General features: G+C 37.8%; 1 protein-coding gene across 9 annotated transcripts in view; it reads right to left on the bottom strand.

Annotated features, from left to right (window-relative positions):
• Nucleotides 1–5,676: 5,676 nt before the first annotated feature.
• The window catches only part of hspg2 (heparan sulfate proteoglycan 2), a 95,038-nt gene continuing 86,122 nt past the window's right edge, over nucleotides 5,677–14,592 (bottom strand). For 6 of the 9 annotated variants that reach the window (XM_046869200.1, XM_046869198.1, XM_046869202.1 and 3 more), the window contains 10 exons: nucleotides 14,351–14,522; nucleotides 13,340–13,462; nucleotides 12,932–12,988; nucleotides 11,051–11,126; nucleotides 10,871–10,949; nucleotides 10,135–10,209; nucleotides 9,288–9,358; nucleotides 8,384–8,467; nucleotides 7,839–7,942; nucleotides 5,677–7,129 (listed from right to left, as the gene is read on the bottom strand). In XM_046869200.1, coding sequence (XP_046725156.1) covers nucleotides 6,957–7,129; nucleotides 7,839–7,942; nucleotides 8,384–8,467; nucleotides 9,288–9,358; nucleotides 10,135–10,209; nucleotides 10,871–10,949; nucleotides 11,051–11,126; nucleotides 12,932–12,988; nucleotides 13,340–13,462; nucleotides 14,351–14,522 — 1,014 coding nt within the window. In that variant the 3' untranslated portion in view covers nucleotides 5,677–6,956. The remainder of the gene's footprint in view (nucleotides 7,130–7,838; nucleotides 7,943–8,383; nucleotides 8,468–9,287; nucleotides 9,359–10,134; nucleotides 10,210–10,870; nucleotides 10,950–11,050; nucleotides 11,127–12,931; nucleotides 12,989–13,339; nucleotides 13,463–14,350; nucleotides 14,523–14,592) is intronic. The other 3 variants (XM_046869205.1, XM_046869203.1, XM_046869201.1) reach the window with 2 other exon arrangements.

The following is a 14,592-nucleotide window of genomic DNA, read 5'->3' on the forward strand; positions in this document are numbered from 1 at the left end:
CGCGCGATTTGCTGGAATATTCCGCTGGAAGTGACGTCAGGATTCCTTCTCGAGTTTTCTCTCGTGCGTAGCAGGACTGAGGGAGAGTGTTGGAGCTCCGGAGCAGAAAGGGAACTGAGATTGGAGATCATTAATGATTTTAGTTTTCTTTCTGCTCATCATTGATCTTTTCTGAACATCATTCCCCAAGAAAACATGCTGTAGGAATACCTAATTCAGATGTTGGTCTTTATTCAGTCATACACAGTTACTTACCGTACACAGTTTATTACACTGTTATTGTTATATAATCAGATATCACAAATTGATATCAGGCTGGAAATTTATTGAAAAAAAAGTGTATACACACCCAAATTGTCAATTGCAGCTAGCAAATAGTATTATCAAGCAAGCAATCAAATTTAAGTAAAACAAAAAGGTTTCTTCTTTTTCTTCACGATCTCGCCAACGACTCGCTCATTAGGATAAACATATAGTAACTGATTTCTGATGCTGAAATTTGTATTTTTTATTTATTTATTTCTGTAAATTAAAAACAAAAACTTTTGGGACACCTGATTTTTCCAGTCATATGTGGTTCCTCCCCAAACTGTTACCTCAAAGTTTGAAGCACATAAAACCCCCAGGCCTCCTCACCTCACCTACATCAGCACCTACTGTTACTAAAGCCCTTGTGGCTAAATGAGTGCAAATTTCCACAAGCACACTCCAAAAATCTAGTGGAACATCTTTCCAGAAAAGAAGTTATTATAAGAGCAAATGGGGACTTAATATGGAATTTGATGTTCAAAAAGCAAAAATCTCATGGTCATGTGTTTACAAACGTTTTGCATATAGAATATTTTGCGCTTCTGCTTGGATGCCTTTTCCCATAGGCCAGAATAGGTATGGTTGGTGTTATATGTTAATATTTTGCGAGCAATATTGTATTGTATTGCATTTTTTGTTTTGTTTGTATGTCTAATCTGTGCATGTGCCACTCCAGATGCCAATCCAGGTCTACCTTCATTCCAAATTGATGAAGCCACGCCAACCTCCCATTGATGTCACAATAGCATGATCCTATAAAGTAGGATCAGAAATGGGGATCTGGATCTTGTTAGCCAATGCTCGATTTTGTTTTCGTGATTCTGTTTCGTTTTTTTGTAATCCTGTGATAGACTGGTTGCGACTTATCCCCATTTTTTACTTCGAATTTGCTCTGTCCCTTGTGCCGATCCAATCGGCTAGTTTGTAAGTACTCACTATTATTGTAACCCATGTAAATATATGCTCATATTTGCAATATGTTCACCGGTAGTAGAAGCGTGGCTGCTATTTGTGCTGGGTGTAAGTTTCTTCTTTCTTCTATGCTCTTTTGTAGGTAATTTAGTGTTCTTTTGTAGGTGATTTAATTGTCCTGAAAAGCGTGTTGTTTATTATTTTGGCCTTGGTCTACTCTGAAAATTACCCCAGTGTTTGCATGTACAATATATAACTCCTGGGTTTTTTTTAACTATTCCTAGTGTTTGCTCATTATTTCTATACCAATAACAATGCCTGGTCCTTTACATAGCCATCTTACATCCACCATCCAATGCCTTTAAACAGGGCCAACACTAGACTGGGCTGTAACAATGTGCAGAGTCACCAGTTTATGGCAAATATTTCTGCAGCTCATTTAATGAACTATGCCTGCTGATAGACATCCTGGTAAGTTTTCATCTTAGCCTTCTCAGTTTTTAAAGGATGTCCATTTCTTGGTAATGTCCATGGCTGCCCCCTTTCCTTCACTTGTTGATAATAACCTTTACTGTGTTCCATCGTATAGCAAATCTTTTGGAAATTCTTTTGCAGCCCTCTCCTGATTGAGACCTTTCAACAGTTCGCCTTTCCCATGCATGCTTTGAAGGTGTTTGCAGACCATCATTTCAGCAATCACAAGATGTGAAGATGAACAGAAAACCCTATAGGAACAGCTGAGAAATCTGAGTCTCTTTATTGATGACTTGATTGATAAATAATAATTCTTTGACAATCTATCTTAATTTTTCAATCACAAAAACCTGCTATTTAAATTGTAGTGTTCAGACTTGGATTGCAGCCACATGATTGGATGTTTAGATAATTGCATGTTAATGTGATGGTGTTACTAATAAAGTGGACGACGGTGAGTGTACAAACAGCATAATCTATGACCATAATAGAATTATGTCTATGGTAAGATTTTAAAGGAACAAATATAAATATATTGGGTTTTATGACTATAGTGGAAAACAACTATAGTATACAAGAGTTATAACTGAATTCTTATTGTGAAAATATGACTGTACAGGTGTTATGATAATGTTATAGACTATATTGGGTTATAGTATAACTACACGATCATGCAGATTTGCATGCAAAAATTATTTATGACTATAATTGCATAACAACTAGACTAAATCCTTGCCCTGTGAGATATGCAGGTCATTGTATTTAGTAGCTCAACAACTTGAAACTTTTGTGTAAATAAATAATGAATATTATAAAGGTCAAATATTACAAATCTAGTTGAGCCAGTGTAATAGTATGCGTTCATTTCACAAAAAATTGAAAAGGATTCAAGTAATAAAATGTTTATTAGTTGAATCAGCAGTTGATTGATGTAATACCGAAACCTAATACAGAACTTCAGCTTCAAAGCAGCTCAATGTGACTTATTTGGCAACAAAGGGAAAATCCGCAGTGGTTGCTGGATGGTCTCTGAATCGAGACACCGGCTTGATAGAACCAGTTAATTTACACCAAGACAATTTGAGTGTCCTTTAAATAACCGGACAATAAAACACAGATAAATGATCAATGAAATATCTGAACCATGATCTTTGTACTCTGGTAATACAGCCACTTTTTGTTTAGAGCACGGCGGAGGAGGTTTTGGCTCTCAAGAACACTGTGGGATTGAAATGTTGCTTCACTCCATTGTAATTCCTAGTAACCTTTTTTTTTTGTACATAAGCTTGTGCTAGTTTGTGGATGGAACTATAGGAAATACATAACAAGGTCATAAGACTACAGGGTAAGTATTGTCAGGGTAAAGTGTGTTGTTACCAAAATAAACTTGCTTGAAGGAAGCCCTTGAAGCCCTGCACAGTAACCTAATTAAAGAATTCAGACACTTTCATGGAAATGACATGCATTTTCATGTATAGTTAATGCTCATTCAGAAACTACAAGCACACCCAAGCACAAAGTAAACAGGAGGTACCCATTGATTGTCGTTTGGTTTGCAGAATATTTGTATTGACAAGAAAACCAATTCAGAAGACCTCTTGCATTCCCAGAATAGACTGCGATATCATGAATGGCGTGGGATCAGATGCTGATAAGGTGTAATAGTTAACATAACTTCCTTTGGCCGAACTCAAGTAACATGCAGTACAGTGTGGAATAGATAATGTCATTACATAAGTGAAATAAAGTTCCTAAGAACAATATATATATATACAGTATATATAAAATATCGGCAAAATACCCTTGCAATTCTGTTAAAATGCTACCCTTCTCTCAGAAAATTGTTGCAGTTGCAAATGTTTTGGTATCAATTTTTTTTTCCTGTGAAAATGTGTTGTTGTTCACACTTTAATGTTTCAGATCATCAAACTAATTTAAATATTAGTGAAAGGTAACAAAAGGTAACACAACATGCATTTTTTAAAATGAAGGATTTTGTTATTGAGGGAAAACTAAATCCAAAACTACATGGCCCCATGTGAAAAAGTGTTTGCCCCCTAAGCCTAATAACTGGTTGGGCCACCCTTAGCACAACAACTGCAATCAAGCGTTTGCAATGACTTGCAATGAGTCTGTTTCAGCGCTGTGGAGGAATTTTGGTCCACTCATCTATGCAGAATTGTTGTAATTCAACCACATTGGAGTTTTTTTTTGTCTATATAGAACAGTCACCATGGTGTTTTAATTCTTCCTTTACCAGTTCCTTAACCTCAGCTACATTATTTGTATCCATAACTCAAATCTATTACAAAACATAAGTTGTGCATTGGATTTGTTTGAAATCTAGCATGCATAATTATTATTATCTTATTAGTTTGTCCCTGTCAACAATGTTTTCCAAAAATACAAACCAACTAGTACGATATTTTTACCCTTCTAACCCTGACTAGGGCAGTTACTAAGGATGAATTATCCCATTCAGTGCTCCTGAATGTGTGAATAGACTCTAGTCTCACTGTGACCCCCACCCAGGATACGATCAAGTGCAGATAAAGTAAATGAATGAACAAATACACAAAAGATAACAACAAATCATTGATAGCAAGAAATAGCTCTAAATAAATATATATATATATATATATATATATATATATATATATATATATATATATATATATATATATATTTTTTTTTTTTACTGAATTTGACTCCAGGATTCCAGACATGCTCAGTTGATCCTTTATTAGGAATCTTCATGGTCTCTAGTGTTTCTGTTTGGTATAATAATCTTGGATCTTTGATCAGAGCTTTAAAGTATCCATAAAAAAAAAAAATCAATACATTTGTGCAATACTTCAGGACTAGACTTACACAAACAAAGAATCAAGTTACACATTTAACCCCGTACAATATAATGAAGCATTCAAGCAGCGACGTTTATGTTTGGCTGACATTAGCAAAGGTAATGCTGAGAAATATGAGATATTATGCATTGTTCTCTCAGATACAGACCTTTCAATGCGATGACACTGAGTTTCACAGGCTTTTTATGCAACAACACTAAATCCTGTTGCATAATCTTCAGAGGAGAGAAACATCTCAGAAATCTGTGTAAAAAACTCATATGGGGGCATGAACTTTTTTTTTGTTTGACACTACAATACCCATAATCTGTACTGTATTTTCGATGTAATTACCTTTACAAATAAAAGGTGTTAGTGGTTAAATGTGCTTTGACAGACTTAGAATGGGATTCTATAAAAGCTGCACTTCTCTTCATTATTTTGATGTTTTGTAATCTATGGCCATAGCATCAGCAAGCCAGTTGTTCACCTCAAGAAAGAAAGGAAACTTTCAAGAGGGACCCCCTTTCAGTCAAGCTTTCATCCCTGTACTGTGCATGAGAAAAACGTTCTTGTGACATTTCCACCTGCCATTTATTTATTTCCAGCTCTTCCAAGCCTCAACAATGGTTTCAAATTCATCCACTTTGAAAGCGTTTAAAAAAACAAAAAAAACAAAAAAAGCTACATTTTCATTTTTTTGTGAGGGGCCTGGGGTGCATCAGCATGCAAATTCCCAAACGTATGCAATAGGGTTGAATATTCACTCCAGCCCACTCCAAACAAACAGTATCTTCCCTGAGTCATGCTAGAACAGGATTGGTCTCCTATCTTAAATGAAGGGAAAATGTTATGCTAATGCATCCAATGGCATCTTATACAATTGTGTTTCCAACTTTGTGCTAACAATTTGAAGAAGAACCACATGTACATATATGCATTTGTCCATAGAATCTCCAAAGAAGAGCTGTGTGACTGAGTGTAATACAGTTTCCTGTGTTACATTCACACCTGCTCAAGTGCTTGACTGCCACTGCAACATAAAAATGCACTTAAATGAATACGTAGGGTTCTTCCTCGAAAAGGAAATCCCCTTTTTCCCCTCTCCAGTAAACAGAAAGACTGCTTCAGGACGAGGTTCCAGGTTGGCATTAAGCAAAAAAATACTTTTATTGCAAACTTGTGGTCTTTGCTACTTACAATACATGTTACATTAGAAACACAAAGGCAAGTCACTGGCAGAAGACAGAAAAGCATGTGCTTATATTGTGTTTAGCACCATTGTTTTTTTTTTTCCATATACACCAGTAATTAAGAGGTTTAACGTACATTAGGATGTATGATGACATTTCTCTTAAATAGAAACTGCATACAAAAAAGTCTCCCAACAAACAATCTCGCTCGTTTTTTTTTTCTTTTTTCAGCGTCCAACGCTTTCTCTCGTCTTTTGCTTCGTCACCTGAGATGTGGAGTGTGTTTGGAGTGACCTTCCCAGTGTACAGAAACCCCCGTCCCCGTGTTTTAGAAATGTTTAAGCGGTCTCAGAGAGGGAACAGAGCAGAAAAAAAAAGAAAGAAAAAGAAAGGCAGCAGAATCTTCAAGTATTAAACACAGCTTAGCGCACAAGCTTCGGACACACGTTATTAGGACCTAGAATTAACTCAAGAAACAAATAAAGAAGAAAAAAAAAGAATACAGGCTAGGGTTAATGAGCGTCCTTCCCGACACAAATGTTTCATATAGATCCATATATTCATATGCATATAAATAAAAATTCAGTGCTGTAAAAACATTTTCTGACCACATAGGAACTGAACTAAGTGAAGGCATGTCATGTAAGTTTTTTATTTTTTTATAATGTAATCCCTCACTCTTTTTTCAATTATGGCTAAGAAAAGCTACTGAAGGACTAGGTAAACAGATATCCCATGTTAATCATCATTTTTTTTATATAACACTTAGTGAAAGATGTGTGTTTTTCTCTCGATCTCTTTTGGTTTATGCAGCACAGAGTAAAAAAAATGTACTTTTGGCAGCAGTAAGGCACCAAGGGATTATATCAGTGTGTATGTGTATGTGTGTGTGTGTGTGTGTGTGTGTGTGTGTGTGTGTGTGTGTTAAACATAAAGCAAAAAACACTCTTTGGCTATCTCAGAGAAACCCTGTTTGTGTGTACGGAGGTTAAAATGCATTGGTGATCCTGTAAGTGTATCAGAACAGCCTGTTTTTTTTTTTTTTTTGTATATGTGTGTGTGTGTGTGTGTGTGTGTGTGTGTGTGTGTGTGTGTGTGTGTGTGTGTGGGTGAAAATGCAAGTGAAATGCATCTGCAGTCCTGTAGGTGTATTTAGATCCTTGTCTCCTTTTGCGGTATGTGTGAGTATTTTCTCAGTCTCTAGGTGGCGCTGGAGCGACTTTGCCTACGATGTGCAGCGTTGCACGTTTTTGCCGCCTTCGGCGTGCAGCTGCAGGTCAATGGGCCGCGACGGCTGTTCTCCCGGCCTGACGTTTAGCAGAGACAGGTTCTTCACGCAGCCCGTGATGCCTGAATAGAACTTCGAGCCAGTCAGAGTGGCCATGTCTGGAGCTCCACCTGTCGACATGGACACCACAAACACACACATAAATTTGACATATCATTTACCCAAACTTTTACAGTCACTTGAAATTTATTTGCATCTTATCAGCATTAAAAAGCAACTGCACTGACTGTTTCTGCATGGCTTTCATTTGCATACCGAAACCTGATTGGCTCTTGTATTTTATGATGTAATAACACATCTCGCATGCCGGGGTTTTTATTTGTTCCTTTTTTTCTTTTTAAAGCTATTTCCCCATGGTATTAAGCAATGACATTTTAGCACTTGACACATTTTTTTCTTTTATTTATATACAATATTACTTATAAGGAATACTTTTAGCTACAAATTGCAGCAAAATGTTGATCTCTATTCGGTTAGACATTTCTACGGATATAAAGGATTTGATTAAGGCCAGTAATTAATTGTAAAATTAACAAATATATAAAATTGTATAAAATAAACAAAAACACACTGGGAACCAAGAGCTATCTGCTCTCTTCCACATACATGAGCTTGATGGCCTACAGCTGTGATCGACAGGAGAGAGATTTTAACGCTTTCCTCTTGCCTCATTTTGGTGTGTTGTTCGTCTCCTTCATCTTTTTTAAAATATAATTTTTGCAATTTCAGTCCCCTTTTGTTCCTTGCGATGTGTTTAGACTATTATTTTAATGTGGTGTTTATTTCAACAAGAGATCTTATAACATAAAAGGTCCATACCCAGGTAGATGCTGCCCTTGGTGTTTACCATGACACTCCTGCCAGGGGACTCTCCATGCTGAGCTGCCCTGTCATCAACCTGTACGTAGCCCTGCTTTCCTGTCCTGCACACAACAAAACGCACATGCTGATTCGTCCAGTCATTCATTCAGATGCACCACTTACTCTATATAAGACCTAACAAATCACCCATTAAATACTTTAACATTAAATCCCATAACTCATCCATCCATATTTTTTTCCTTTTTATTTAAAATAGTTTTCAATAAAGCACATTTTAACTTTATACTGTGTATATGCTGCCATTTTTGAATAGAAAACAACATTACAGTATTTCAGGCTTACATCAAATAATAAAAACTGTAAGTCTAGAATAAATAAGTTCCTCAATACAAAGTACATATATTCATATAGGATTGAGAATGATGCACTTGAACAGAGAAACTATTGCTGGAGGCTTGATCTGGGTTTAAAACAATTAAAATGAAATGCTAACAATAAAGCTACAGAATATGAATACTTGCAAATTATAGTAAAAATGGTACCTGACTGCAGTGATTTTGTGCCAGTGTCCATCATTAATGCGCTCCTTTGAAAGGATTTCTGCCTCTCCACTGCCCAGCTGGTAACTATAGGGCAAAGAGGCAAGTAGGTAAGTACACACACCAATACATACACTGTCTTGGGCAATAAAAATAAAAGCTACGCCCAAAAAATATAGCTTTTAATAGTGTTAAAACTAATCACTGCAAATTTTGTAACCAGCGACGTGTTGAATTCAAAATCTAACTCCATCCCTCCATCCCTCCATCCATCCATCCATCCATCCATCCATCCATCCATCCATCCATCCGGTTCTTTTCTCCAAATAGTACATTTTTCCCATCACTAGGAGACCCAAACCTGTTCCAGCATGACAACACCCCTGTGCACAAGTTTTATGAAGATATGCTTTACATGGTTTGGAAAGGAAGATCTTGAGTGGCCTGCTATAGAGTTAGAGCTCTGACCTCAACCCAACTGAGCACCTTAAGGTTTGAACTGGAACGCTGACTGCACCCCAGGCCTCCTCAATTCACCTACATCAGTACCTGACTTTACAAATGTAACAAGCAACAATCTCCACAAGTACACACCATAATCAAGTGGAACATCTTCCAGAAGCGTGGATATTATTACAACAGCAAATGAGGACAGAGTGGATATACACATACATGTACAAGTCAAGGTGAATAGATTTAGACTTGTATTTGTTTTATATTTGACATGGTTTAAGTAAAACACAGTGAGCTGATACATAAAAATAATCAGTAGTAATTTCCTTATAGCTGTAAGCTTTGTTTTATTCCTATAAGACCACTGCAGTTTGCAGACCATTAACAACATCTGAACAATCAGAATACAGAATTCAACAGCGCTGCAAATATGAATGCTGATTCAGTGGCTCACCTGAACACCAGGTGTCCATTGTGTAAGCCAAGGCTTATGAAATCTTTCCCCCTTCCCTGGTCTCCTGATTCCTGTAAAAAAATGGTACAGTGCACAATGAAAAATGATCTTCCCAACAGACGAGACCCCAGAAATGAAATGATTTACATTGTGGTATCATTTCGAACAGAAGCATACATGTATTTGAATATAATTAGTAGCATGGTTGTGTCAACAGTTTATAATTATTTTTTTTAGCATTTCAGCTTATACAACAAACTTTTAAAGCCTAGACACAAATTCTTTACAAAGTGTTCGTTTTAAAATGTTGAGGCGTGCACATGCATGCAAAAGTCATGCAATAGTTATGTCTAATAGTAAGTCTGATGGACGGTGCTAATTCAATAACATTTCTTTTGTAAATAAATAAATATACACCACATTCTAATATCATTCCTAAACTAATATGTGCTTAAAGTGTTTAAGTTTTGGTCCTGTCTCAACCTCCCGTCATGGCGTTTCCTCGTTATCGTATGGTGGCCACCTGTTTTGTGTTCGTCCGTGATTCGTTTGTTTAAGTATCATTGCAAAGTCTTGTCCTGCTCTTGTAATATTGAGTCCAAGTCTCGTTTGAGTAAGTACACACGTTTTAACCTGTATAGTATATTATTGGGTTTTGGTTTCATGGTACGTCATAGAACACCGTCCCCGAATATTAATGGTTACTATGGAAGAATAAAGTAAACGAATAAAGTAAAAAAACACACCCAAAAAACAAAGGATGCTATATTTAGTTGGATGTTTTTGCTCTAAAGACAACCTGTAAGATTCATTACAGCATCTGTAGATAGCAGCTGTAGGAACATACTTGTTTCAGTGTCTGCTTATGCAGAACCTTGTTGTGAGTGTGTGACTTGTGCAGGCTCAGGGAGGCTGCGGGCTCCTGAGCAGAAGGTCCGTCGTGGGTTAGTGCAGTGAGGTAACATGCAGGGCATTCAAGCATTCACACACACACACACACACACAGAGAACAAGTCAATGAGCAATGAGCGTAATCTCGCTGTCTGCTCTGGTTATAAATCACATAAATGCAGAAGTTAGAATGAGTGGGAAACACCAACAGTTTAGCGACTTTCGCGCAGTTAAAATACATGCGCAGGAGATAAAAAGTTAACGAAGATGAAATATCACAAGAGAAGAAACTTCATTCGCATGCTACAGCTCATAAACAAATCTTCTCATCATCAAATGAGCTGTCGATTGGAAAACTCCTTTAAGTTTTTGTTAAATGCAAATTAGTGTCGGGGGGGTTAAATGCAAATTAGTGCCGTAAACTACAAAACCTGAAAGATAACAATAATCAGCAAAAATGTCTGAAAATATTTACACCCATTACATCTTGATTTCAGGCATGGAGAAATGAAAATAATGATGTGTTTTCCCTTCTCGGATATAAATATGCTCGTACACTGTACAAGTCTGCACTGCTACCTTATTTTTACCCTGACTTTTTCAGGATTTGGGGAGCTGGATGAGGATTCATGCTTTGATATAAACACTGCGTGTATGGATGATGAGAGTACGTGTACAGTTTCAGAACCTACCACCCCCTGCCACAGAATGAGGCCGTCCTCAGAAATAGTGTTTATCTCTAGCTCGATGGTCTCAGGTGACACTGGAGAACTAAAAACAACAAAAAAGAAGATTTTCGAATGCAAATTTACGATAGAAAGAGAATTTTCTGCTATAACTCAGACTACAGAAACTAGGCAGGAGCTCCTGACCTGCGTGGGAACATGGCTTTGGGGAGGCTGAGGTAGCCGTCATCATGGAAAAATGCAGCGTATTGTATTGGAGAATCTGTAACAGAAGCACAGGGTTTTGGATTACACACAGGGCAGGAGAGTGAGGCCACACATCTGCTGTGCTGTCACCCTGTGGACATCCGGAGAACAACTCAAAGTACAGAGCAGGGAACAGAAAGCATGGTGCAGCATGGGGGAAATCAGGGTGAAGGATATGTACAGTATGTGTGTGCATCTATATGTGTAACATCATAGTAGTATAGTATATAGAGTATAGTTTATAATATACACATTGAAGACGTCGATTCAGATTCATTGGCAACAAATACATAGATTACATTTTCATTGAAGAGAGAAACACAAACATAAAATGACACATTACGACAGAGTCAAACAGCATACACACACATATACACGCAGTGACGTTCACGAGAGCAGGCGTTTCTCGCAAACACACAAACACATTCTGCCGAACACACACACACTCCGTAAACAAAAGAAGTCGATGTTCATGTTCAAGGATGCTTAACAAATAACCCTTTAGGCTTTAATGGGTCTTAAACTCACCTGTAATTTTGTGCTTTTTGAATTAGTAGTTAGTATCGGATTATGTGGATGAGAATGTTTGGATGAACTAGAACTAGAGACCCCAAAGGGAAATACGCTCAGTCCTTAGAAAAAATATAAAAAGTAGTCAGGAGTCTGTAAGATTGTGTAGATATGTATTTGACTAATTTCCATTAACTATCATTATTTACTGCATTATTATGAACTATTTAAGCATTAACAATGTAGATGTACACTATATGGGCAAAAGTATGTGGTCACCTCACCAGAAGATTTATCAAAGATTTAAAAAAGATTTAATTTGCTGTTATAATGAGCTCCACTCTTCTGGGAAGATTTTCCACTAGATTTTGGCTTGTGCTTGTGAAGATTTCTGCTCATTCAGCTATAAGGGTGTTAGTAAAGTCAGCTACTGATGTAGGTGAGGTGAGGAGGCCTGGGGGTGCAGTCAGCATTCAAATTCATCCCAAAGATGTTCAACAGGGTTGAAGTCAGAGGTCCAGAGCAAGCCATTTAGGATCTTCCAGTCCAACCCATGTAGTGCATATCTTCATGGAGCTGGTTTTGTGAACTTTCATGCTTAAACTTGTTATATTGTGGCACACAATTGTATAAAACGTCTCTGGATAAAGGAACATTGTCCCTTCACTTGAACTAGGAGACCCAAACCTGTTTCAGCATGACAATGCCCCTGTTATAGACCTCTGACCTCAACCCTTTGGGATGAATTAGAAAGCTGACTTCACCCCAGGCCTCCTCACCCTACATCAGTACCTGATCTTGTAGCTGAATGAGCACTGAGTGGAACATCTTCCCAGAAGATGGTAACTTATTATAACCAAAGGACTAAATGTTGAACGGGATGTTTAAAAAACATATATGAATCCTATGCTATGGTGTCTACAAACTTTTGTCCTTATAGTGTATGTGCTTCTTGATAAATTTTTATCAGACATGCTTTATATCAGGAATCAGTTTAGCAGTTTTACCAGTCCTCAGCACTCGTTAGCAGTTTGTAAGAGAAACATAAGCAACAGTTGCATCTGTTCTGGGGTGCATGCACTGCAGTCAATGCAGAAAACCAGGTTAAACAGGAGTGTAACTGTTGCTTGGCGTTTCTCTGATGACTGCTAGCAGATGAAGAAGACCTATATGAGAATTGTCTGGTCATGATACAGCAAAATATTTTACAGATGTTGTGGAATAAGGTTGGGATTTTCAGTTTAAGGGGAGTTAGAGGAAAGAGTTCTCCTTGGTTAGTGTCGGCTCAGGCAGACCGGACGGATACTGTACCGTTCACCCCGCTTGCCTCCAAATTCCACGGCGCCTCGAGGACGACGGCCTTCTGCCCTGTGTGTGTAGGATACAGCCACGAGAGCGCACGGGTGAGACACACAGTTAGGCGTTAGAACTAAGGTTAGGAGCTTTCTGCGTCCTCGTTCCAGGGACAAGTTTGTGCATTGGTGTGTAAAGGCAACATCAAGTCTAAGCTGTGAGGCTACACACGGCACTATGGGTCTATTAGTTCCATCAAGCTTTCGAGGTCCTCTAAAAGCTCTCTACGTTTTTTTTTTTGTCATTCCAGAAATGATAAAAACACACTCAGTGTTGTAGAAGGTCTAGATCAGGTGAGGACTAGTGCGCTATCGGGACATAAATGTCAGCACTGCGTTACAAAACAGGCAGACAGAAGAGACTCACCTTTTCTGCAGAAGACGCCCGTGTAACCTGCGGCACACACACAGTGACTGTTCACACAGCTGCCGCCGTTATGACACTGAGACGAGTCCACGCAGGTGTCCTTCACCACCTCACAGCGATCTCCTGTAGCCGTAAGCAACAAAGAATCCTTAAGTTAGCACTGAAACATGTTACACTATATGGACAAAAGTTTGTGGACACCTGATCATGAGATATGTGCTTTTGTGAACATACAGTTCCACATTTTGTCCCCGTTTGCTGTTATTATAAACTTCACACTTCTTTCCATTGTGCTTGTTAAGACTTTTTTTTACTTTTGAACACACGATGGGTTAAAAAAGCGTAATTATTCTGATTAAAGACCTTTGTTTTTTTTTTATTTAGCGCTGCTACAGAAACAAGAACCCCAATTCCAAAGAAGTTGGAATTTATTATGGCTATACATATATATATATATATATATATATATATATATATATATATATATATATATATATATATATATGACATTATAGCCAATAGCCATAATAAATCATAGTACTTTGGATACATAAGTATATTTGAAGGCAAATACTTTTGTACTTTAACTGAAGTGAATCAAGTGGAAACTTGGTGAGTCTGTGTTTTTCATTCCCGCTGCGCAGACTCTCCTGTCCTGCAACCTGCGTTCTTTGAAATAAGATCATTACTCTTTTATGTATTTTTTTATATTATTCAATAAGTAGTAGGTGGTCACTTAGTAGTCATTGACCTTTGGATCTGAAAGTCAAGCTGCCTCTCCTTTCCTCTCCTCTCTCAGTTGTATGAATGAGATAAATGTAAGTCACTCTAGATAAGGGCGTCTACCAAATTCCATAAATGTAAACAAACACAGGTCAAAGTCACATGATTGACTGATGTTTTGGATGATTTTATAGATACAAAGATCCTGCCCTCAAAATTCCTGTTTACTCTCTGTACTTGTAGCAACCTGATTCTGCAGCCGAGTACATGGGTGCACAGTGAGTTTACCCTCGTAGCCGTCCATGCAGAGGCATTGGAACTCGTACTCGGCGGTTTGCATGCAGGTGCCACCGTGCTGACACGGCTTGCGGTCACATGGGCTATTATCAATGCACTGACTGATGGCCCTGCTCTCTATAAACGTGTAGGAGAGGTCGATCTTCTTCCCATTGATAGACACCTGGAGACAAAAGTGTTCAAACGTTAAAAAACTTAACGTTTCATTATGTATAAATAGTAGAAAATAAGAT

The sequence above is a fragment of the Silurus meridionalis genome, chromosome 16 (genome assembly GCF_014805685.1).
Source record: "Silurus meridionalis isolate SWU-2019-XX chromosome 16, ASM1480568v1, whole genome shotgun sequence".
Lineage (NCBI taxonomy): Eukaryota > Metazoa > Chordata > Actinopteri > Siluriformes > Siluridae > Silurus > Silurus meridionalis.